The sequence below is a fragment of the Balaenoptera acutorostrata genome, chromosome 19, assembly GCF_949987535.1.
Source record: "Balaenoptera acutorostrata chromosome 19, mBalAcu1.1, whole genome shotgun sequence".
In the NCBI taxonomy this organism is placed as follows: Eukaryota; Metazoa; Chordata; class Mammalia; order Artiodactyla; family Balaenopteridae; genus Balaenoptera; species Balaenoptera acutorostrata.
This window is the reverse complement of record NC_080082.1, coordinates 50845136-50871298: the sequence shown is the minus strand read 5'-3', so window position 1 is coordinate 50871298 and position 26163 is coordinate 50845136. Positions and strand designations below refer to the sequence as shown.

General features: G+C 37.2%; 1 protein-coding gene across 3 annotated transcripts in view; it reads right to left on the bottom strand.

Annotated features, from left to right (window-relative positions):
- Nucleotides 1–19188, bottom strand: part of ZNF566 (zinc finger protein 566) — a 37176-nt gene extending 17988 nt beyond the window's left edge. The window contains exons 1-4 of one of the 3 annotated variants that reach the window (XM_007165196.2): nucleotides 18153–19188; nucleotides 8865–8932; nucleotides 5536–5662; nucleotides 5176–5274 (exon numbers count right to left, since the gene is read on the bottom strand). In XM_007165196.2, coding sequence (XP_007165258.1) covers nucleotides 5176–5274; nucleotides 5536–5662; nucleotides 8865–8873 — 235 coding nt within the window. In that variant the 5' untranslated portion in view covers nucleotides 8874–8932; nucleotides 18153–19188. The remainder of the gene's footprint in view (nucleotides 1–5175; nucleotides 5275–5535; nucleotides 5663–8864; nucleotides 8933–18152) is intronic. The other 2 variants (XM_007165197.2, XM_057533370.1) reach the window with 2 other exon arrangements.
- Between the last annotated feature and the right edge of the window lie 6975 nt (nucleotides 19189–26163).

Below are 26163 nucleotides of genomic sequence, written 5' to 3'. Positions count from 1 at the left end.
CTCTGGAAATAGAGAGTCTGCACATTCTATTCACTGCTGTAACCTCAGTGTTGACTGTAGTGCTGGGCATGCAACAGGTATTCAATAAACATATACTGATCTATCGACAGATGACTGGATAAAGAAGATGTGGTTCTCAAGTGCTCATGGAACATTCTCCAGGATAGATCATATCTTGGGTCACAAATCAAGCCTTGGTAAATTTAAGAAAATTGAAATCGTATCAAGTATCTTTTCCGACCACAGCGCTATGAGACTAGATATCAATTACAGGAAAAGATGTGTAAAAAATACAAACACATGGAGGCTGCACAATATACTACTTAATAACGAAGTGATCACTGAAAAATCAAAGGGGAAATCAAAAAATACCTAGAAACAAATGACAATGGAGACACGACGAACCAAAACCTATGGGACGCAGCAAAAGCAGTGCTAAGAGGGAAGTTTATAGCAATACAAGCCTACCTCAAGAAACAGGAAACATCTCGAATAAACAACCTAACCTTGCACCTAAAGAAATTAGAGAAAGAAGAACAAAAAAACCCCAAAGCTAGCAGAAGGAAAGAAATCATAAAGATCAGGTCAGAAATAAATGAAAAAGAAATGAAGGAAACAATAGCAAAAATCAATGAAACTAAAAGCTGGTTCTTTGAGAAGATAAACAAAATTGATAAACCATTAGCCAGACTCATCAAGAGAAAAAGGGAGAAGACTCAAATCAATAGAATTAGAAATGAAAAAGGAGAAGTAACCACTGACACTGCAGAAATACAAAAGATCATGAGCGATTACTACAAGCAACTCTATGCCAATAAAATGGACAACCTGGAAGAAATGGACAGATTCTTAGAAATGCACAACCTGCCAAGACTGAACCAGGAAGAAATAGAAAATATGAACAGACCAATCACAAGCACTGAAATTGAAACTGTGATTAAAAACCTTCCAACAAACAAAAGCCCAGGACCAGATGGCTTCACAGGTGAATTCTATCAAACATTTAGAGAAGAGCTAACACCTATCCTTCTCAAACTCTTCCAAAATATTGCAGAGGGAGGAACACTCCCAAACTCATTCTACGAGGCCACCATCACCCTGATACCAAAACCAGACAAAGATGTCACAAAGAAAGAAAACTACAGGCCAATATCACTGATGAACATAGATGCAAAAATCCTCAACAAAATACTAGCAAACAGAATCCAACAGCACATTAAAAGGATCATACACCATGATCAAGTGGGGTTTATCCCAGGAATGCAGGGATTCTTCAACATACGCAAATCAATCAATGTGATACACCATATTAACAAATTGAAGGAGAAAAACCATATGATCATCTCAATAGATGCAGAGAAAGCTTTTGACAAAATTCAACACCCATTTATGATAAAAGCCCTGCAGAAAGTAGGCATAGAGGGAACTTTCCTCAACATAATAAAGGCCATATATGACAAACCCACAGCCAACATTGTCCTCAATGGTGAAAAACTGAAACCATTTCCACTAAGATCAGGAGCAAGACAAGGTTGCCCACTCTCACCACTATTAGTCAACATAGTTTTGGAAGTGTTAGCCACAGCAATCAGAGAAGAAAAAGAAATAAAAGGAATCCAAATCGGAAAAGAAGAAGTAAAGCTGTCACTGTTTGTAGATGACATGATACTATACATAGAGAATCCTAAAGATGCTACCAGAAAACTCCTAGAGCTAATCAATGAATTTGGTAAAGTAGCAGGATACAAAATTAATGCACAGAAATCTCTTGCATTTCTATACACTAATGATGAAAAATCTGAAAGTGAAATTAAGAAAACACTCCCGTTTACCATTGCAACAAAAAGAATAAAATATCTAGGAATAAACCTACCTAAGGAGAAAAAAGACCTGTATGCAGAAAATTATAAGACACTGATGAAAGAAATTAAAGATGATACAAATAGATGGAGAGATATACCATGTTCTTGGATTGGAAGAATCAACATTGTGAAAATGACTCTACTACCCAAAGCAATCTACAGATTCAATGCAATCCCTATCAAACTACCACTGGCATTTTTCACAGAACTAGAACAAAAAATTTCACAACTTGTATGGAAACACAAAAGACCCCAAATAGCCAAAGCAATCTTGAGAACGAAAAATGGAGCTGGGGGAATCAGGCTCCCTGACTTCAGACTATATTACAAAGCTACAGTAATCAAGACAGTTTGGTACTGGCACAAAAACAGAAATATAGATCAATGGAACAGGATAGAAAGCCCAGAGATAAACCCACGCACATATGGTCACCTTATCTTTGATAAAGGAGGCAAGCATATACAGTGGAGAAAAGACAGCCTCTTCAATAAGTGGTGCTGGGAAAATTGGACAGATACATGTAAAAGTATGAAATTAGAACACTCCCTGACACCATGCACAAAAATAAACTCAAAATGGATTAAAGACCTAAGTGTAAGGCCAGACACTATCAAACTCTTAGAGGAAAACATAGGCAGAACACTCTATGACATACATCACAGCAAGATTCTTTTTGACCCAGCTCCTAGAGAAATGGAAATAAGAACACAAATAAACAAATGGGACCTAATGAAACTTAAAAGCTTTTGCACAGCAAAGGAAACCATAAACAAGACCAAAAGACAACCATCAGAATGGGAGAAAATATTTGCAAATGAAGCAACTGACAAAGGATTAATCTCCAAGATTTACAAGCAGCTCACGCAGCTCAATAACAAAAAAATGAACAACCCAATCCAAAAATGGGCAGAAGACCTAAATAGACATTTCTCCAAAGAAGATATACAGATTGCCAACAGACACATGAAAGAGTGCTCAACATTATTAATCATTAGAGAAATGCAAATCAAAACTACAATGAGATATCATCTCACACCGGTCAGAATGGCCATCATCAAAAAATCTAGAAACAATAAATGCTGGAGAGGGTGTGGAGGAAAGGGAACACTCTTGCACTGTTGGTGGGAATGTAAATTGATACAGCCACTATGGAGAACAGTATGGAGGTTCCTTAAAAAACTACAAATAGAACTACCATACGACCCAGCAATCCCAGTACTGGGCATATACCCTGAGAAAACCATAGTTCAAAAAGAGTCATGTACCAGAATGTTCACTGCAGCTCTATTTACAATAGCCAGGACATGGAAGCAACCTAAATGTCCATCGACAGATGAATGGATAAAGAAGATGTGGCACATATATACAATGGAATATTACTCAGCCATAAAAAGAAATGAAATGGAGGTATTTGTAATGAGGTGGATGGAGTTAGAGTCTGTCATACAGAGTGAAGTAAGTCAGAAAGAGAAAAACAAATACAGTATGCTAACACATATATATGGAATCTAAGGAAAAAAAAAAAAGCCATGAAGAACCTAGTGGCAAGACGGGAATAAAGACACAGATCTACTAGAGAATGGACTTGAGGATATGGGGAGGGGGAGGGATGAGATGTGACAGGGTGAGAGAGTGTCATGGACATATATACACTACCAAATGTAAAATAGATAGCTAGTGGGAAGCAGCCGCATAGCACAGGGAGATCAGCTCGGTGCTTTGTGACCACCTAGAGAGGTGGGATGGGGAGGGTGGGAGGGAGGGAGATGGAAGAGATATGGGAACATATGTATATGTATAACTGATTCACTTTGTTATAAAGCAGAAACTAACACACCACTGTAAAGCAATTATACTTCAATGAAGATGTTTAAAAAGAAAAAGATGTGGTACATATACACAATGGAATATTACTCAGCCATTAAAAAGAATGAAATAATGCCATTTGCAGCAATATGGATGGACCTGAAGATTATCATACTAAGCGAAGTCAGACAGAGAAAGACAAATATCATACACTATAACTTATACGTGGAATTAAAAATAATAATAATACAAATGAACTTATTTACAAAACAGAAACAGACTCACAGACTTAGAGAATGAACTTATGGTTACCAGGGGGAAGGGTGGGGGGGAGGGATAAACTGGGAGTTTGGGAATGACATGAACACACTGCTATATTTAAAACAGGTAACCAACAAGGACCTACTGTATAGCACAGGGAACTCTGCTCAATATTCTGTAATAACCTAAATGGGAAAAGAATTTGAAAAAGAATAGATACATGTATATGTATAAATGAATCACTTTGTTGTACACCTGAAACTAACACAACATTGTTAATCAACTGTTCTTCAATATAAAATAAAAATTAAAAAAAAAAAACATATACTGAATTAAGGAATGTGCTGTCCTGGTTTTTCCTTTTTTTTTTAAATTTATCTTTGCTAGCACTAAGCTCTCAATGGAGGCACAGAGCCTTTTTGCCTTTTTTCCATTAAAGTCAATGACATGCATGCTCAAATTTCCCTCTATGACATCTATGTGGATCAACTCCTCTTCTACCTCTTTAGCCCTCACTTTCTGCTGGGCTCCCTATTTTAACCTCACTTATGGTGCTTCTACATTTTAGGAGTTATACATAGTATCCCTATTAAGCTATAAACTCTGAAATTGCTTATTCATTTTTTGTTGTTTTTTTTTTTTTCATTTTTGGCTGTACCATGCGGCTTAAGGGATCTTAGTTCCCCGACCAGGGATCGAACCCGTGCCCCCTTCAGTGGAAGCGTGGAGTCCTAACCACTGGACCACCAGGGAATTCCTGCTTGTTTGTTTTTTAATCTCTTCAGTACCTAGCAGACAGAGTACTTCACACACATTAGAAAATCAGTAAATGAATGAATCAATGAGTGTATGAGCTACTGTATCATAAAAACCCTAAAGGAAATAAGTCTTTGGTAATGTAGAAAAAAAAATATTTCAGGAGACAGTGATGCTTTTTAAAGACTAAATACAAAAGAGGATAAGCTGATAAGGAAGTAGATCCAAATTTGGAAAGAAAGGAATATTATTAGAGAAGGTGGAGGAGGGCACCAGCTGTTTAGAATTGGGACAGAAGTACACGAGGAGAAGAGCAGGTGGAATGTGTTAAGTAAGGGGAAAAGGTAAGATCATTTGAAATGTCATGCTGAAAAGGCTTACTTTTGCACAACAGGCCTAAAGTTTTTAAGGAGAGTTTCCCAGATTTCATCTCAAAGGTGCAGTCTCTCCACTGACCAATTGGGTCATTACCTGCCATGCCTCACTTACCTGGCCACTGGTCTCTTGTTAGTTCTCTGTCAACCAACCAGGGTTCCTTCCCTTGCTCCAAGAAGGAGATCACATCTGGTTTAGAAATAGAACGTCCTGCTTACAAAAGAAGTAATGAGATAAGTTTATGATGAGAATGTCCCAGAATTCAAATCCAGTCATTTATGAAACATAACAGAGGACTTGAAACTTCCCTCATAACTCAATGCAGCTTCCTCTTTCTAACTCTACAGTATTAAAATTATTCCTCCGGAAATAAGCTGTAGAAATCCAAATGGTTACTTGAAAGGTAGGTGAGTATAACACCAGAATAAGTAGACCTTCTCAAGGCAGAATCTGAATTATTATGGACGTCCTTACCCATTGAAACCAGGTTGCTGTAATTCTCCAACATCACCTCTCTGTATAAATCTCTCTGAGCATCATTCAGGTACTCCCACTCCTCCTGAGAGAAGTCTATGGACACATCACTGAACATCACTGACTCCTGGAACAACAACCATGTTAAATTGTTAAAAATTAGATTGGATTAATAAACATAAGTGTTTTTGTGACGGAAAGAGAGAAGAAAAAAATAAAGCTAGAAGAGGGACTTCCCTGGTGGCGCAGTGGTTAAGAATCTGCCTGCCAATGCAGGGGACACAGGTTCGAGCCCTGGTCCGGGAAGATCCCACATGCTGCGGAGCAACAAAGCCAGTGCGCCACAACTACTGAGCCTGCGAGCCACAATTACTGAGCCCACGTGCCACAACTACTGAAGCCCACGTGCCTAGAGCCTGTGCTCTGCAACAAGAGAAACCACTGCAGTGAGAAGCCCACGCACCACAAGGAAGAGTAGCCCCCGCTCACCACAACTAGAGAAAGCCCGTGCACAGCAACAAAGACCCAACACAGCCCAAAATAAATAAATAAATAAATTTATTAAAATAAAGCTAGAAGAAGTGAAAACCAGCAAGCATACAGAGTGGGGCTGAATGTCTGGGATGCATCTGGAGGACTGTAAACAAATAAGCAGGACTGAATCACTGAGCTTCCAAGTCATCTGTTTCCTCCAAGGAAAATGCCTGTGTATAGTGGGACACTTCCATTATCCAAGTAAGTCTGGGAAGGTACAAAATCCAGCCAAGACGAGTTTCCTCATTAAATGAAATAGTATACACAAACAACTAGCAAATGCTTGTCATATAATATGTTATGAATACATGTGACTATCTTTTCCAAAATAGCTATAAGTAAAATTTCAGAATAAGGGATAAAAAGAAGACATTAAAAGCAGGTTGGACAAAAGCCATAAAGAATCAGAGAGGCGGGGCTTCCCTGGTGGCGCAGTGGTTAAGAATCCTCCTGCCAAGGCAGGGGACACAGGTTCGAGCCCTGGGCCGGGAAGATCCCACATGCTGCAGAGCAACTAAGCTCGTGAGCCACAACTACTGAGCCCATGTGCCACAACTACTGATGCCTGCGCGCCTAGATCCCGTGCTCTGCAACAAGAGAAGCCACTGCAATGAGAAGCCCCTGCACCACAATGAAGAGCAGCCCCTGCTCGCCGCAACTAGAGAAAGCCTGCGCGCAGCAACAAAGACCCAACGCAGCCAAAAAAAAAAAAAAAAAAAAAAAAAAACGAACCAGAGAGGCAATGGGGTTCTTAAGAAAACCACTAAAAACAAGAAATGGTAAGAACAATTCTTCAATATGCTGATGAAGAAAAGAAATTCTGATCTAGAAATCTATAACCAAATTTTCATTCTGTTGTGACAATTGAAAAAAGAAATTCCTAGACATGGAACGACTCAGCACAATTTCTTAGGAAACTACCAGAGGCTGTGCTCCACCAAAATCAGAGAGTAAACTAGAAAAGAGGAAGACATGGGATTCAAGAAATAAGTGAATTAACACGGGAGAACAGTGAAGGAAAATCCCAGGGGGGGGAAAAAAAAAAAGGGAAGTCTTTGGGAAACAGACCTAGAGAGCAACTAGATGGGAGCAGGGTGAAAAAGGGAATAGGGACGGATGTCTCCATGTTCAAAAGGAATTGATGTGTTTGACCAGATGGAAAACGTATTGATTGGCATGTGGCAGTGATTCTGGAGATTTTGGATATAAATACATGGAAAACTAAGCAAATGGGGGAAAGAAAGCAATTAACCCCAGGAAAAATGAAAGCTTGTAACAGAAAAAAAGCCATGAGCTGGCTCAGCAGTGAGTGATATTTGCAGTCCTAAGAATGTGTACATTATTGATTTAACCAAAAATTGTGATATAATAACAGAATCAGAGGAAATGAAGGGTGCAATATGTAAGTATAATGTCCTTTCCACTCTGCAGTAAGTCAAGAGATAATGAGTAAAACTGATTATCAATATTCAAGAGTTGAGGGCAGCTACCCTTTGGGAGTGGAACTGGTAGTGGAGCCAGATTGAAACAGCACTACTTTACTTCTGAACATGTATAATATGACTTTAAAAAATATTTTAAATTTGCATATAATTCAAGACTGATCCATTCTAATGTCACACTACTGTATAATAAGTTATTCCTTGTTAAATTCTTTCCATAAGCATATTTTTTTCACTGAATAATATTCTATAATATGGACATAAATGACAACTTCTCCTTTGCTTTCAGACGTTGAGGCTGAAGGTGATCTTTAAAGACCTTCCCAACATTGGCCCAATCTCACCTAAAACCGCCCATTGCTCAACTGTAAATTTCCTTTGTTCCTGAACTACAGGAAATTGGCAGAACGTGATCCAGTTTCACACAATGGCATTACTGATGTCTATTTATCATGGATGATCTCGTGGGGTGTCAGAGCTTTGTACCAACCACCAGTCATACCTCCAAACCTGAAAGTCTCATACATAGGAGATCTTTCTGTGTGTTAAGAATGAAATCAAACAAAACCATTCCACATACTTTCTTACTGGAAAACCTAGGTCTGTGGAGATGATCAGGGCTTTTCCCTATGAGGTGCCCCTAATTACCCATCTCCATCCTATCAAATCACTGTCCAAAGCAAATTAGATTAACAAATGGAAAACACATTTCTGTTCTACCAAGGTTTCTGACACAACTCTGAGAGAAGATGCTGAAGGACTTACTAAATGGATTTGTAAACACTGTTTAAAAGAAGAAGGGGGGACTGTGGAGGGCACTGGGTAGTTTAGGAGGAAATAGGGGTCAGGTTCCTGAAGGGGGACCATGTTAACCAGTGGAAAAAACTTTCTTCCAAACCTGGTCTCAGTCAGACTGTTTTTACATTATGTAATTAACAATTTGTGGGAACAAATAAAGATACTTGATGAACTCCATAAGCAATTTTCTAATGGATTTCAATCTGATTAAGACCCCTTCAGAGAAACTTGTTATCTAACCCCTCAGCCCTCTAACAGTTATCTGTAATTTAAGAGTATAAAGATCTTTAACCGGACATTCCTTCCTTTTTTCCAACAATGATTATCTAACCACTTATTTTTTCTATAAATATTTCCACCACGAGAAATTTTTGAATTGACTTATTAGAGACCTTTTCTTTAGAGCAAGAGTAAGAGAATTTTGGCATTGCTTATAACTAAACTGTCTGAAAGTTGTTTTTTTAAAACACCTAAAAGCTCATGATGAGGAAAGCAAATATTTACATGTATTGGGTAAAAATGACTCTACTTGAGCAAAAAGAAACAGCATCTCACCTGAGCCATGGCTTTGATATGAAAAGGACCAGTCTTCCTCTGGGCTCCTCTTCTGGAAAAAGGCAGAGCTGGAGGAGACGAAAAGAAGCTATATAAGATCCCACTTGCCTCATAGCTCCCAGAATGATCATATTTCCCCTCTGCTCACTCCACACAAACAGTTGAGGGGTATCAGTGAGAAGAATGGGCAAATCTCTCATTATCCCCTACTCCAGAAACCTCAAGCTTTGACTAGAGCCAGATAGATCTGGACAACTTGACATGGGTTAGAGAACATAGCTTGTATATATACACATATACACACAAAGATGTACTTTTGAAAAGTACAAATTTTAGCATATTATACACACTGTTACTATTTTTACTTAATATATCTTGGACCAGATCCCAACTAGTACATTCAGAGCTACATAATTCTCTCAGCTACATTGGATTCTACTAAATGGATACACTTTAATTTATTCAACCAATTTGCTGCCAATGATCATTTGGGTTGTTTCCAGTCTTTCACTATAACAAACAATGCTGTGATATATATTCTTGTACATATATCATTTTACCTGTATATAAATTCTGAATGATTAATTCCTAAAAGTTGATCATATGCATTTTAATTTGGATATACATTGGTCAAACCAATTTTCAATGATCTTGGATTGTACAATCAGGTCCCAAGTCCTGACCAAGAAACATCTGGTTGATAAACCAGATCCTCTAATCTTGCCTAGTTGAGAAGACTTTTGGGGTTAATGAGCCTTGACTTAAGAAAACTGAAATCCAGAAAAACAAACAAAGTAATTTTACAGAATTTACAGTAATTTGGGGAAGATATTAAAATTAGCATAACAATATAAAGGAATTAAAAACTACAGAAATAACATAGAAATGGACTAAACCCACATCACTGATGCTTTAGAACAGCTTTTGACTATAAGTACAGTAATAAAATTCATAATAATTGTGTATATTCTGTGTGCTTCTATACTAATAGAAGTCTAAAACTGTTTAAGGGGAGTAACTGAATTTGTCATCGATGTTTAAATGTTTAAGAAAATTTGTGTTTTTTTTGTTTATTGGATATAGGAATGTAATAAACTGAGCATTATAAAAGTATAATGGGCAGTGAGCATCCTCTATATATACCAAGCTCCTTGATCATCAAACAATTTATCAATAATTTCATGTAAAACTGACCACTCAGGAAGTAACACCATGGTATCATGTTATAAATTATTTAATGGCTACTTCTACCCCTAGTTACTCACTGCATTCCCCCACAGGTAAACACATTCCAGGAAATGAAAACCAAAGTAATCCACAAATGCCTCTTCCTTAAAACCTGAAAGCATTCCTTTAAATAACTATTATTACTACTTACTAAGTTCTTAGTATTTTTATCAACCACATAGCCTCTTACATGCCAGGTATTGTGCTAAAAGAAGAAGGGGGGACTGTGGAGGTCACTGTTGATACTAAAGAATCAACAGTAATCCAGAAAGAAAGAGTTCCTTCTCCTATACTCCTCACTTTTAAGTCCCCCTTTCTGGTCTCTCTTCCTGGCCTTTCCCTGACTTTAAAGGGACTTCCTCAAGTGCTATACCTTCCAAGCAGAATGGGCAGGAAACATCTCACTTCAATAGCTCCATACTATGTTTGTCACATTCCCAGCCCTCTTCATCTTTGCCCCAGATGGTATCCTCCCAGGCTGAATTCTTGCATCTGGAGGATCTGCTCCTCCCTTTTAAAGCCAACAATCTCTGTGGCCAAGACCATCGTATATTTGCAACATGACCACACCTGGGGCATGGAGCACTGCCAGAAGATACCACTACGGAGAAGAGAGTCTTACAACTTAATAGGTGATTTAAAATTTTTGAGAATTTTGCACTCTTCTAAATAACACACCTCTTTTAATTAAAAAAAAATGTAATGTATTAAATATTTCCAGCATTACCCTGAAAATTTCCTGTATGCTAGGAACTGTAGTTGTCTGCTAGTAACAGAGACCTGAAAAGCAGTTTAATTTTTCTTATATAATGAGAAGGCTAGAAGTAGGTAGTTGCTGGCTTGGGTCCCCATGGTTGTTTTAGACACAATATCTATCATACAATTAAAGATTACTAGACATGCAAAGAGATAAAAACAGAAAACAGCAGCAGAACCAAAGACAATTTAGATACTGGAGTTGGCAAACAAATAATTTTAAATGGCTATAATTAAAATGTTAAAGGCAACCAAGGAAAAGATAGGCAAATGGATGATAAAACGAAGAAACTAAACAGAATTGAAATCCATAAAATTTTGGCAAATTAAGAAACAAAGAAGTCATTGCATGGTTTTGAGGTCAGACAAGCAGAAGACAGGATCACTGAACTCAAAGACAAGCCAACAAAAAATAGCCACATGAAGTGTGGGAGAAAAAAAATAACAGGAGTATAAAAGACACACGAGACACAGTTAAAAGATCTACGACAAACATAAGTGGAGTCTCAGAAGGAGAAGAGATTGGAGAGGAATTAATATTTGAATAGATGTATACACTGATGTGTATAAAATTGATGACTAATAAGAACCTGCTGTATAAAAAAATAAATAAAATTAAATTAAAAAATTAAACAACAACAACAACAAAAGAGCCTATGGGGGAGACCGATCTGAAAAAAATTTTTTTAATTAAAAAAAAATTTTTTTTTAATTTGAATAGATTAATTGATTAAAAGTCTCAACAAGAGTTTCAACCCCCTTCTTCAGGTTTCTTCAGCAAACCTGAAGAATAATATATAAGAAGGTAAACAAAACACACAAAACAAAAGCAAAACCACAACCAAGCATATCAGAGTCAAACCGCTAAAAACCAAAGAGAAAGGAAAAAATTATTGATAGTACCCAGAAGAATGAAAGATCTATTACCAACAGCACTGATAAAAAAGAAAGGGATAACATGAACAAAATCAGGAATGAAAAAGGGAACATTATTAAAGATAGCATTGACGTTAAAAAGATAATAAGAGAATACTAATAACTTTATGTTCTTAAGTTTGAAAGCTTAGATGAAATGGACAAATTCCCTGGAAAAAAATGCCAAAACTGACAAAACAAACAGAAACAACAGAATAGCTGAAAAGTTAAATTGATTCCATAATTTAAAATTTACCTATCAAGAAAATTTCAGGCCCAGATAGCTTCACCAGTGAATTCTTCCAAAGTTAAGGATTAACTGTAGCCTTACAATGTAGTGAAAAGAGAACACAAGGAATTCTTCCCAACTCATATGAGGCTAATGTAAGCCTGACACCAAAACTTAATGAAGACATTAGAAGAAAAGAAAATTATAGGCCAATATTTCTAATGAACACACATGCAGAAATTCTACAAAAAGTATTAGCAAATCTAACCCACTGGGGGAAAAATGTAATACATTATGGCTAAGTAGGGTTTATTTCAGGAATAAAAGGTTGGTTCAACTTTTGAAAATCAACATAATTTACCAGATTAATAATAAACAATACCACATTTGATCCTTTCATAGACACAGAAAATGCATTTAACTAAATTCAGCCCTCATTAATGTAAAAAAGTCTTAGCAAATGAGAAAGCGAACTCCCTCAACGTGATAAATAGCATCTACAATAGGTGTTTTTGTAGATGCTAATACAAGGACAAATACAAAAAGCAATTGTACTTTTAGCAGCAATTGGAAATTTTTCAAGATTTAAATGCTGTTACAATTTCAACAGTAAATGTCAAATACCCAGGTATAAATCTACAAAAGATGTGCACTGAAAACCATAGCTAACTGATGAGAGAAATTAAAGACCTTAACAAATGTAGATATAAGCCATATTTAATAGTTGAAAGATGCAATACTGATGTCAATTCTCCCCATATTAACAAATAGATACACAAACAAAATCCCAGCAATGATTTTTTTTTTTAGTGAGAATTAACAAATTGATTCTAACATCTACAGGAAATTGATTTCTTGAAAAAGAAAAAAAGTCAGAGGATTAATACTACAGATTTCAAGACAGTGGTACTGACAAAAGACAAAAAATAAAAAAGAATACAGTTCAGAAAGAGAGCCACATATATAATACCACCTGATTTATGGTAAAAGCTCCTTGCAATTCAGATGGGCAAGGATGGTATGTTCAATAAAATAGTGGTGGAACAACTGGGTACTTGAATGGAAAAAAAATTAACCTTTATCCTTACCTCTCACCGTACACAAAAATTAATTCAATATGGATCATAGTCTTAAATGTGAATGATAAATTTATAAAGCTTCTAAAAGAAAACATAGGAGTGTATCTTCAAGACCTTGGGAATAATCAAAGATTTCTTTTCAAGATATAAAAAAACCACTAATCCTAAAAGACAAAGGGCTAAAAAACTGCTAGAAAAATGGGGAAAGATATAAATAGGCAATCACAAAAAAAGATTTTAAAATGTTCAAGCACATTCATAATTAAAGAAATTAGAAAACAACACCGAGATACTATGTTTCATGTATTAGATTGGTAAAAACAAAAGGCATGCATGAGGACACATTCTGCTCCTAGGCTGTGGGGAGAAAGAGGCACTCTTACACACTGCAAGTGGGAATGAAAACTGGTACAACAGCTCTAAAGGAGAATTTAGCAACACCTAACAAAACTGCATACACACCTACCTTTTGACCCAGCAATCCCACTTCTAGGAATCTACTCTGAAGATATACCTCCAGCAATACAAAAATACATATATACAAAGTATTCATTGCAGCACTATTTCTAGTAGTAAAATATTGACCTAAATGCCCATAATAGGAGAGTGGTTGAATAAACTATGATTAAATCCATATACTGGAATATTATGTAGCTGTAAAAAAGAATTATTAGTATCTCTTTGAATTGCAGTAGAATAATGTCCAGGATATGTCATTAAGTGAAAGAAGCAATGTTCAAAAGAGTACCTAGAATATGTTATCTTTAATGCAAAAAAAAAGAGGTCATTCAAAAGAGTACCTGTATCTGCTCATTTGTGCAAAGGAAATACCAGAAGGATAAAACAGAAACTAACGAGACTGATTATGTACAAGAAGTGGGCAGGAACCATGTTAATGTTTTCATACTCAAAATATTATGACATGTTACAATCAACCAGGATGTGAAGGAACCCAAAGTGTAACACACAAAGCTAAATGTAGGAAAAATGAGTAACAAAACTATACTGAAGAGGGTAGTGAAGAAAACTAAATTGAGTAACTTTGGAAACAGTTTTGACTATATAAGGTTAAGTTAAAGAACAAAAAAGTTGCACACAAATACTTTACTGTACTTAGTACATTTATTTTTTACACGAGTATGGGGTTAGCAATTCTGCAACTACTTTATATACATTCTAGGATATGTGTAAAAAAATTATTGATACTAAGAAGCAGGTTTCTCACTGTTTGAGAAAAGAGTTACAAATAAGGAAATGGCCAAACCTGAAGGGAGACAATTCTCCATGAGTCTTGCATGTTTCTGCACATGTTGCCAGATCAGAGACTAAGTGCTTTTATTCTGGATAATTTCTGCAAGATGTTTATATAATGAACAGCCTTGGAGGACAGAGATAGTCTCTCTCTAGAGCAAAAGCCAGGCATGCTTATTACCCATTATAAAAGGTTCAGGTTCCCTAAAGTCAAGGGAGCACATAAATACCTGTGTATTTTGCATCACCCTATGGGTGCAAGTGAACCAGTGCAAGGAAAATATTGATACTTTGGCTACTGTTACCACAATGAGCAACAAACTTTCATCTCTGACTCCGAAATCTCATGTCATCTACCAGCATCTGTGAAGCTGCCCAAGCTAACTTTTAACTTATAAGTAGGGTAAAATCTCAGACACTTCACAGTTCTTGACAGAATCCCATGGTATTGAACTGGAATTGAAAGTATGAGTATGAACTGGTGGTTTTTAAATATATACAAATAAAGATAGATAGATAGATAGGTAGATAGAGATGTGTGTATATACATTTGCTTATCTTCTAGCTCTGTCCGTTGCCAGGAACTAGAGGAATTACACCCAGATAGAAATGAGCACACCAAGTGCCCAGAGCTTGGTTTATAAATCCACTCTCCAATAAAAGAAACCAGGGATCCTTGGAGAAACTGCTGATTCCAGGGCTAGAGGAGGGAAAAATACAAGCCTGGAACATATTGGTGCCAGAAAGTAAGACAGTGCTCAAAAAAATAATGGCATGTTGAAAGGACACAGAAGTCAAACTGAAGGAGTTCCTAGTGGCCAAATCTGGGACAATTTGAGCAACAAAATATGTAACAATAATAGATTATGAACTCATAGAATAATATATATATATCTATGAGTTCATAAATAATTGAACACATAAGAGGAATAAGGGACAACTCTTCTTTACACTAGAATTTAAATTAATAAATGTAGAAGGAATGATGGAAAATCAGCACTAGGCAAACATCACAGTAATAATTGTTACAGATAAGAATTATCAATGGATATTAAAATTAATGAGTGAAAGTATAATGAGAAACAGTATTTTTGCATAGTCCCAAAGCACCTCCCCACGAGATACTTATTAATTAAAAAGAGGAATACAGTAATTTTACAAAGGAGAAACCAGGCAGACACCACCTTTAACCAAGTGATCAAAGTTAACATTACCAATAATGAGATATACTGATATAACTCCTGATATGACACATTGAGAAGAACACAACATCATTTCTGTGATCTTTTTGCCAAAAATGCATAGTCTAAATTTAGTCACGAGGAAACAGCAGACAAATCCAAATGAAAGACATTCTACAAAATAACTGGCCAGTGCTCCTCAAAAGTGTCAAGGTCATAAAAGACAAAAAGGACTAAAGAACTATGTCAGATGGGAAGAGACTAACAAAACAAGACAACTAAATCAATCTGGGAACTTAGATCGGATTCTGGAACAGAACAGGGCACTGATAAGACAATTAGCAAAATTTAAATAAGGTTTGTAAATTAGCAAATGTTTTGTATCAGGGTAAATTTCCTGGTTTTCATAATTGTACTGTGGACACCTGAGTGAAGAGTATATTGGAATTCTTTGCACTATGTTTACAATATGAAAATAAAAAGTTTTTTTGGGCTTCCCTGGTGGCGCAGTGGTTGAGAATCTGCCTGCTAATGCAGGGGACACGGGTTCGAGCCCTGGTCTGGGAAGATCCCACATGCCACGGAGCAGCTGGGCCCGTGAGCCACAATTGCTGAGCCTGCGCGTCTGGAGCCTGTGCCCCACGACGGGAGGGGCCGCGATAGAGAAAGGCCCGCGCACCGCGATGAAGAGCGGTCCCCGCACCGCGATGAAGAGTGGCCCCCGCTTGCCGCAACTGGAGAAAGCCCTCGCACGAACCGAAGACCCAACACAGCCAAAAATAAATAAATAAATAAATAAATAAATAAGAAAATCCTTTAAAAAAAAAAAAAAAGTTTTTTTAATGAAAAAAATTAAAAGGACAAGAGAACACTTTTAAAAATTGGATATTCAAATGGCCAATAAAGATATGAAAAGGTGCTGAACATCATTACACACCAGGGAAATGCAAATTAAAACTGTGATGAAATTCCACTACACATCCACCAGAATAGTTAAAAGATTGATAATTTCAAATAATGGAGACGATGTGGAACACCTGAAACTCTCATACATTACTGGATGGAATGTAAATTGGTACAACATGAGATATTGGTAGTATCCATTAAACATGCCTGCCCAATGATCTAGCAATTCCACTCCTAAATATTTACTCAAGAGAAGAGCATTTACGTGTTCACCAAAACCACAGTAGAATGTTCATAGCAGCAACACAATTCGTAATAGCCCCAAATTAGAAAATATCAAATGTCCCTGAACAGTGTAATCAATTAATAAATTGCAATATACCCCGAAATGTAATGAGAACTAAGTACAATTACACTCAAAAACATAGATGAATCTCATAGACATAACGTGGAACAAAAGAAGCCAGGCATAAAAGAACACATGCCATATAATTCCATTTATATATGAAATTCAAGAATGGGTAAAATTAATTAATGGTTATAGAATTCTGAATATTGATTCTAGGAGAGGAATAACTGGGAAGGGGCATGAGGGAAACTTCTGGGGTGCTGGCAAAGTTCTTTATGTTGATCCAGGAAACTGTTTTATCGCTGTATACTGAAGATTTGTGCACTTTACTGTAAATATGCTATATGTCATAAAAATGTTTAAAAAAAACTATCAGAACCATGTTTTGGTAGCGACATGGAGCAATGAGATGTTTCAAACACTGCTGTGCAAATATAAATCTGGCACCCTCTTTTGTAAATATTTTGGCACTATTTGGTAAAGTGGAAGATATATGACCTAGCAACTCCATTGGTAGGTAAACTCATGCATGTGTACCCTATGTAAAAGAATGCTCCTGGCAGCATAGTCTATAAAGTCAAAAACTAGAAATAACTCAAATGCCCATCATTACTAGAAGGGATGAATAATAGTAGTATACTTTAAAGGGATGGAATACAATATAGCAAGGAAAACAAATGAACCACTATTATATCTAATATGCATAATTCTCAAAAACAGTTGTACAAATAAGCAAAGTAAGAGATAAAAGACAGTATGGCAGCATTCATATAAAGTTTAAAAACGGGGGGAAACTACAGTATAATGCTGAAAGAGGTAAACACAAGCGAAAAAACTTCAAACATTTAGCCAGTCACACAAACATAATCACACACAAACTTAAATCACCATGGTGACATACAGCTAGAGATAACCCACAACCCAACAACAGGGCCGCATACCCAGGGCCTCAAATGGTCACATAAGCACAATCACACATTTACCAAGAGGACAGTCAGTCACAACCGGCACTGTCACAGGCACTGCACACCTGCACATGGTCGCACAGTCACAATCACACTAACCACAGATTAAAACCACACAGTATCCACAGGTGCCCCCACGTGTACTCTGCAGCCCACAGTCGCACAGTCACACCCCTCTACGGGGACAAACGCTATCACATCCACCGAGTCACAAGCTCCTCACACCCCTACATACAATGCCGCACGTGATTACACGCACATCACCGGGTCACATCCCATCACACCAGCACAGTCACAGGCTCTCAGATTGTGCTGTACACGATTATCACTGGAACCACACACACGCTCACTACAGGAACAGCCAGACACAATCACGCGTTCATTCATCACATACCACTACACAGACACAATCACACAATTTCAAACTCACCCCCTCAGCGGTACAAAGCCGAGGCTCCGGTCCCGCCCTCTCCTCTGGTTCCCCACTTCAGGTCTTCCAAGCTTCCAAAGCAGCAGAACCTTCCAAAGGACTCTTAACAGTCGTCTGTGCAGACCTGAGGGTCCCGCCAGCGCGTGACTTTGAGGCTGAATTCGCGCGAGAATAACGTTCTTGCCGAGAAGTCCTCTGGGAAGTGTAGTCAGAGACGTCCTTGCGGTGAGCAAGATGGCCGCCGGCCTCCTGGATTCCTCTCAGAGCTCAGCAGCGACCCAGCCGAAAGGATCGCATTCCGTCATCAAACCGCGCATCGGAGGCCTCACGGAGCGTGGCTCAGCCTCGGGCCGTGACTCCCAAAGAAGTTCACTCTGAAGCGTTTGAAAATGGATCTTCCGGGCCCGCCCTACTATCCCCTGGAGTTGAACAGGCTCTGGAAGAAAAGAACTAGTCTGCAAAGGGAGATAATTTGCACAGCCGAGCCTTCTGGGAAATGTAGTTAGGGAGCAGGAAAAGCGGTGGATGGGTCGTTTGAAATTCGTCTTGATTCTTCACAGCCTGCGCTTGGTCACACCCCGGAGATTTCTGGGAGTGTCCCTGCGCCCAAGGAGTGCGCAGGCATCCTGGGTCGCCGTTTTGGCTTTTCGGGCGTGAGTTTGGTTTGGGGGTTCCTCACTGCAGAGGGCTTCTGAGACCTGAGCTTCTGAAATCTAGTCAGGGAGGACAAAGGGGAGGAAACCAGGAACCTGCAAAGTTATTGGGGAGGTTGAAGGGGGAGGAATCGCTAAACGTGAAACAGGGAGGGGTAAACCGAAAGGGATGCGTTTCCGATGCTGCGAAGGGGGTTGATGCTATTCTGTGCTACTTACTGATTTCTCTGTGGTAGTCGGGGAGTGAGGAGAATGAGGGGGCGGTGAGGCAGGTTGTGCAGGAGGCAAGTAACGAAAGCCCGGATGTGTGTGACTTAGGGTGTCAGGGGTAGTAGAGAGGGGCAGGAACAGAACTGTGTGTGTGTGTGTCTGTGTAATTGATAATTTAAATGAGTATCACCGTATGTATGACTGGGATTGTATACTGGAAAATAATCTCTGAGCCTCATTGTAAAACAATAACAAGAAGGATAGATCTGGAAGCCTTTTCTTTCTTTTTTTTTTTAGATTTGATGGGAGAAAGGTTACGTAATTGAGCTAATAAATTATTGAAAGCTTGACTTTTATGTTCAACCAGAAGCGTCAATTTTGGAATAGAAATAAAAACAGCGCTTTCGTTAAAAAGAAAGTCGGTTTGAAAGGAACTTTTTTTCTATTTTCTTTTTTTTTTAATGGGGTGCTTGCTCTTGCTTAAAGCCCAGACCCTGGAGTCATAGCCATTCAATCTTACGTGTTCTTTTAATGTCCTGGGGGAGGGGTTTAGGTCTAAGGGAGCTGATTTGTGAAGTCTTGGACTAAGAAATGACTTTAAAGTTTGATGAGCAGTATCGGCCATTGGAAACAAGCAGAGAAGTGAATTAGGGAGTGTTATTCCCATTTTCTGATGAAAACACCATGGTCTAGAGAGATCAAGGAATTTAAGTTTAAAGTTCTTCAAGGAGCCTAGTCAGATCAACGGATTTACTAATTTTTTCTGGTTACCCCCCCGCCAGGCCAGGTGGATTTTGTTAGGTGTAGAAATAAATTGCTTCTAATTGCAAAGATACTTTCTCCAAGAATTTTACTACAGTTACTTTTAATGTAGTTTTAAATAAAAGGAGAAAATACGGTTGTTGGGTATAAAATTCGTGTAAATAAACTTCATATGTACAAACAAAACCTTGGAATAGGATAAAATGCTTAAGAATTATCTTAGCAAGAAATAAATAAAACCTACATAAAAAACTTAAACACTATGAAGGACACACAAAGAATTAACAAATGAAAAGTTATACCATATTCTTGAATAGAAATCTTTAACATCATAAACATGTCATTTAAAATTAATTTATGAATTTAATATGATCCCATTGAAAAGAATATATTTTTCTAAATAGGGGTTATTCTAAAGTTCAAGTGGAATGACAAAGGTAGGAATAGACAGTATATCTGGGGGGAAAAAAAAGCAGTGGGAGGCAGTTGGGGCTAGTCTTACCCGATCACCAAAACATACCCTAAAACTTCAAGAATTGAAATAATGCGGGCTTGTTATCTGACTGGACAGACCAGTGGAACAGAACAGAGAATTCAAAAATGGAACCAAATAAAGAATTTTAGTGTCTGGTGAATGGGGCATCTCAAATCAGTTGGAAAAAATGGACTTTTCAATAATGGTAATAGAAACAATTTGGTAGCCTTTCTGGAAAAAAAAATAGATTATGCCATGTACTGAATCCAGAATTAACTCCAAATGGGTCAAAACTTAAAACTTAAACAAAAAAATAAATAAATTACAAAGACTGAAAGCTTGAATTAATTTATAACCATGGAATGAGGAAGGCCTTCCTAACTTCAAAATCCCAAAACCAAGACGTAAAAGATTGATCATTGCTACTACATGAAAAAAAAAAAAAGTTAAAGTGACAAGCTGGAAAAAATTTGCATTTTTTGTTACAAACAAATAGCTAATCTCCCTAGTATATAAGGAGCACTCAAAAAGTTGATTAAACAAAAAAGACTAACAACCCAGTAAAAACTGAGAACGAGATTAACAAAAAATACTCAGAACAGAGTCTACATATTGTTCTCAAGTATATGAAAATACACTCCACCTCATTCATAGGAAGATAAATGCCATTAAAACTATGTAGAGATACTGTTTCTTATAGACTTGAATGGCAAATATTCCCAAAATTTGAAAACTTACCTTGTTAAGAGGGACTGCGATTGGTACAAACTATTTGGAAGGCAATTTGGCAGCATCTTTCAAAATTCCAATTGCATTTATCCTTTGACTGAGCAATCCCACCTCTGGGATTTTATCCTACAGATCTAGTTATGATGATGCATATCCAAGATCTTTGTGTTCATTACATTTCTTTTCAGAAAGGTATCACAACCCCATTCTTGACAATTTCCTTGACTTCCTTCAAACCTCTCTTTCATTTTTCTACTTCTAATCCTCTGATCACTAAAACAAATAATAACAGCAACAAAAACATTAGTGAATTGTTTTTCCACTTGCCTTCTTAAAGTTAGGATTCTGTTATTGACCATCTTCTCTTAATCTGTAATTTTTTTCTTTTTGAGCAACTATATCCCACTACGATGGCTTCAGCAACATTTACTGACTCATGACCAACAGATTTGTTTCCATGCTAGGCCTATCTTTTTTGTGTATGTGATAAATTATGCATAACATAAAATTTACCATTTTAATCATTTTTAAATGTATAGTTTAGTGGCATTAGTACATTCACGTTGTTGTCCAACCACCACCACTATCCATCTCCAGAACTTTTTCATCATCCTAACCTGAAACTCTGTACACACTAAACAATAATTAGTGATCCCCTCTCCCTTCTGGTAACCACTATACTACTTTCTGTCTCTATAAATCTGACTATTCTAGGTACCTCATGTAAGCAGAACCATACAATATTTGTTCTTTTCTGCCTGGCTTATTTAACTTAGTATATAATGCTTTCATGGTTCATCCATGTTGTAGCCTATATCAGAATTTCATTCCTTTTGAAGGCTGAATAATATTTCATTGTATGTTTATACCATATTTTGTTTATCCGTTTATCTCTTGAAGGACATGTGGGTTGTTTCCATCTTCTGGTTGTTGTGAGTAATGGTGCTGTGAACATGGTATACAAACATATCTTTGAAACCCTGCTTTCAATTAATTTGTGGGTATACCTAGAAGTGGAATTACTGGATCATATGGTAATTAAATGTTTAATTTTTTTGACGAACCACCATACTGTGTTCCACAGTATGCTGCTTCTGTTTCTGCTGCTTCTTCTTCTCCTTCTTCTTCATATTGTTATCATTGTTGTTATTATTATCATTATTATTATTATTGGAGTATAATTGCTTGACAATGTTGTGTTAGTTTCTGTTGTACAATGAAGTGAATCAGCTATAGGTATGCATATATCCCCTCCCTCTTGGACCTCTCTCCCACCCCCCCATCCCACCCATCTAGGTCATCACAGAGCACCGAGTTGAGCTTCCTGTGCTTTATAGCAGGTTCCCACTAGCTATCTGTTTTACACATGGTATTGTATATATGTCAATCCTAATCTCCCAATTTGTCCCACCCTCGCCTTCCCCCCTGTGTCCACATGTCCATTCTCTACGTCTGCGTCTCTATTCCTGCCCTGGAAGTAGGTTCATCTGTACCATGTTTCTAGATTCCACATATATGTGTTAATATACAATATTTGTTTTTCTCTTTCTGACTTACTTCACTCTGTATGACAGACTCTCAGTCCACCCACATCTCTACAAATGACCCAATTTCGTTCCTTTTTATGGCTGAGTAATATTCCATTGTATATATGTATCACATCTTATTTATCCATTCCTCTGTTGATGGACATCTAGGTTGTTTCCATGTCCTGGCTATTGTAAATAGTGCTGCAATGAACATTGGGGTATTATTATTATTATTATTATTATTTCACTGGCTAGGACATCCAGTATGATGTTGAATAGGAGCAATGAGAGTGGACATCATTGTCTTATCCCTGATCTGGGAGAGAAGGCATTCAATCTTTAACCACTAGTGTTAGGTCCTCTATTAGGCTAAGAAAAGTCATTTCTACTCCTAGGTTGCTGAGAGTTTCTATTATGAATAGACCTTAAATTTTGTCAAATGCTTTTTCTGCATAAGTTGATGTGATCATATGGTTTTTCTTTTTTTTAGTTTAATATGGTGGATTACATTAATTGATTTCTGAATATTAAACCAGCTTTGCATTCCTGGGATAAACCCAACTTGCTTGTGATACATACTGTATTGCTGGTTTTGATTTGCTAACTTTTTGTTGAGCAGATTTGTGTCTATGTTAACAAGGGTATTGGTCTGTGCTTTTACTTTTTTTTTTTTTTTGGTAGTGTCTTTGTCTGGTTTTGGTATCAGAGTAATGCTAGCCTCATAAAATGAGTTAGGACATTTTCCCTTCTGTTTTTTTGGAAGAGATTATGCAGAATTCCCATTATGTATTCTTTAAATATTTGGTGGACTTCAATAGCAAAACCATCTGGGTTGGAATTTTCTCTGTTTGGAATTTTTAAACTATGAATTTAATTTCGTTTTTACATTGAATTATATTTGATATATAACATTGTGTAAGTTTAAGGTATACAACATGATGATTTGATACATTCATATATTGCAATATGATTGCCATTGTAGCATTAGCTAACACCTCTATCATGTCACATAATTATCATTTCTTTTTTGTGGTGGGAGTTATTAAGAGCTAGTCTGTTAGCCGGTGTGATGTTTTATAATACAAATTTGTTGCATATAATCACTGTACTGTGCTAATGTACTGTGCTAATGGTGATCCAGTGATCACCAGGACTTATTTATCTACTAGGTGCAAGTTTGTATCCTTAATCTCTCTCCTATGCCCCCAGCCCCCTGGTAACCACCATTTCACTCTTTGTTCTTATGAATTTGGCTTTTTTTAGATTCCATATATAAGTGATAACATACAGTATTTGTCTTTTTCTCTCTGATTTTTCTCGCTTAGCGTAAAGTCCTCAAGGTCCATCCATGTTGTGAAAATGGTAGGATTTCCTTCTTTCTCATGGCTGAATAATATTCCACTGTGTGTGTGTGTGTGTGTGTGTGTGTGTGTGTGTGTGTGTGTGTAGATATATATATATATCTCACTTCTTTTTTATCCATTCACTGTTGAAGAGAAATTAGGTTGTTTCCATACCTTGGCTATTGAGAATAATGATGCAATAAACATGGGAGTGCATATATCTCTTCAGTATCCTGTTTTCATTATCTTTGGGTATATACCCAGAAGTGGAATTGTTGGATCATATAGTAGTTCTATTTTTAACTTTTTGAGGAACTTCCATATTGTTTTCCTTAGTGGCTGAACAAATTTACATTCCCACCAACAGTGTATAAGAGGTTCCTTTCTCCACATCCTTGTCAACACTTGTTATCTCTTGTCTTCTTTATGATAGCCATTGTAACAAGTGTGAGGTGATATGTCAATGTGGTTTTCATTTGCATTTTCATGATGATTAGTGGTGTTGAGCATCTTTTCAGGTGCCTGTTAGCCATTTGGATTCCTTCTTTAGAAAAATGTCTATGTAGTTCCTCTGCCCATTTCTTTAATCAGATGGTTTGTTTTATTTGCTATTGAGTAGTATGAATTCCTTATATATTTTGGATATTAACCCCTTATCAGATATATGATTTGCAGATATTTTCTCCCATTCTTTAGGTTGCTGTTCATTTTGTTTGTTTCTTTTGCTATGCAGAAGCTTTTAAATTTGATGTGGTCCCACTTGTTGATTTTTGCTTGTTGCCTTTGCTTTTGGTGTCATATCCAAAAAACTGATTACCAAGACCAGTGTTGAGGAGCTTCTTCTATATGTTTTCTTCTAGGCATTTTATTGTATCAAGTCTTACGTTTAAGTCTTCCATTCATTTCTAGTTAATTTTTGTTAGTCATGTATGACAGAGATCCAATTTCATTTCTCCGCATGTGGTTATCTAGTTTTCCCGATACCATCTGTTGAAGAGACTATCCTTTTCCCCATTCCAAACCAAGGGTGCTTGGCTCCCTTGTTGAATATTAGTTGACCATGTATGTTGGGGTTTAATTCTGTGCTCTCTATTCTGTTCCATTGGGCTATGTATCTCTCTTTATGCCACTAGCATACTGTTTCATATTATAGCTTTGTAGTATAGTTTGAAATCAGGGGGTATGATGCCTCTGGCTTTGTTCTTCTTTCTTGTATTGTGTTGACAATTTGGGGTCTTTTGTGATTCCCTACAAACTTTAGGATTGTTTTTTCTATTTCTGTGAAAGATGCCACTGGAATTTTGATATGGATTGCATTGAATCTATATATGGCTTTGGGTAGTATGGACATTTTAACAATATTAATTTTTCCAATCTATGAACACAAGATATCTTTCCATTTGTTTGTGTCTTCTTCAATTTCTTTCAACAAAGTCTTATAGTTTTTATTGTAGAGATATTTCACTTCCTTGGTTAAATTTACTTCTAGGTATTTTATTGGTTTTGATACTATTGTGAATGGGCTATTTCTTTTTCAGATGTTTCATTGATATTATATAGAAATGCAACTGATTTCTGTTTGTTGATTTTATACCCTGCAACTTTAGTGAATTTGTTGATTAGTACCAACAGTTTTTTTGGTTGAGTCTGAGATTTTCTATATATAGAAATCATATAATCTACAAATAAACCCTTTTACTACTTTTTTTCTGACTTGGATGCCTTTTATTTCTTTGTCTTACCTAATTGCTCTAGCTAGGACTTCCAGTACTATATTGAATAGAAGTGGTGAGAGTGGGCATCCTTGTCTTGTTCCTGATCATAGGGGAAAACTTTGAATTTTTCACTGTGGAGTATGATGTTAGCTGTGGTTTTGTCATATATGGCCTTTATTATGTTGAGGTATAGTCCCTCTATACCCAATCTCTTGAGGGTTTTAACATATTTTTATTTATTTATTTATTTATTTATTTTTGGCTGCTTTGGGTCTTCATTGCTGCCTGTGGGCTTTCTCTAGTTGTGGCGAGCGGGGGCTACTCTTCATTGCAGTGTGCGAGCTTCTCATTGTGGTGGCTTCTCTTGTTGCAGAGCATGGGCTTCAGGAGCACAGGCTTCAGTAGTTGTGGCATGTGGGCTCAGTAGGTGTGGCTCATGGGTGGTAGAACACAGGCTCAGTAGTTGTGGCGCATGGGCTTAGTTGCTCCGCGGCATGTGGGATCTTCCTGGACCAAGGCTCGAACCCATGTCTCCTGCATTGGCAGGCAGATTCTTAACCACTGCGCCACCAGGGAAGCCCCCTCTTGAGGGTTT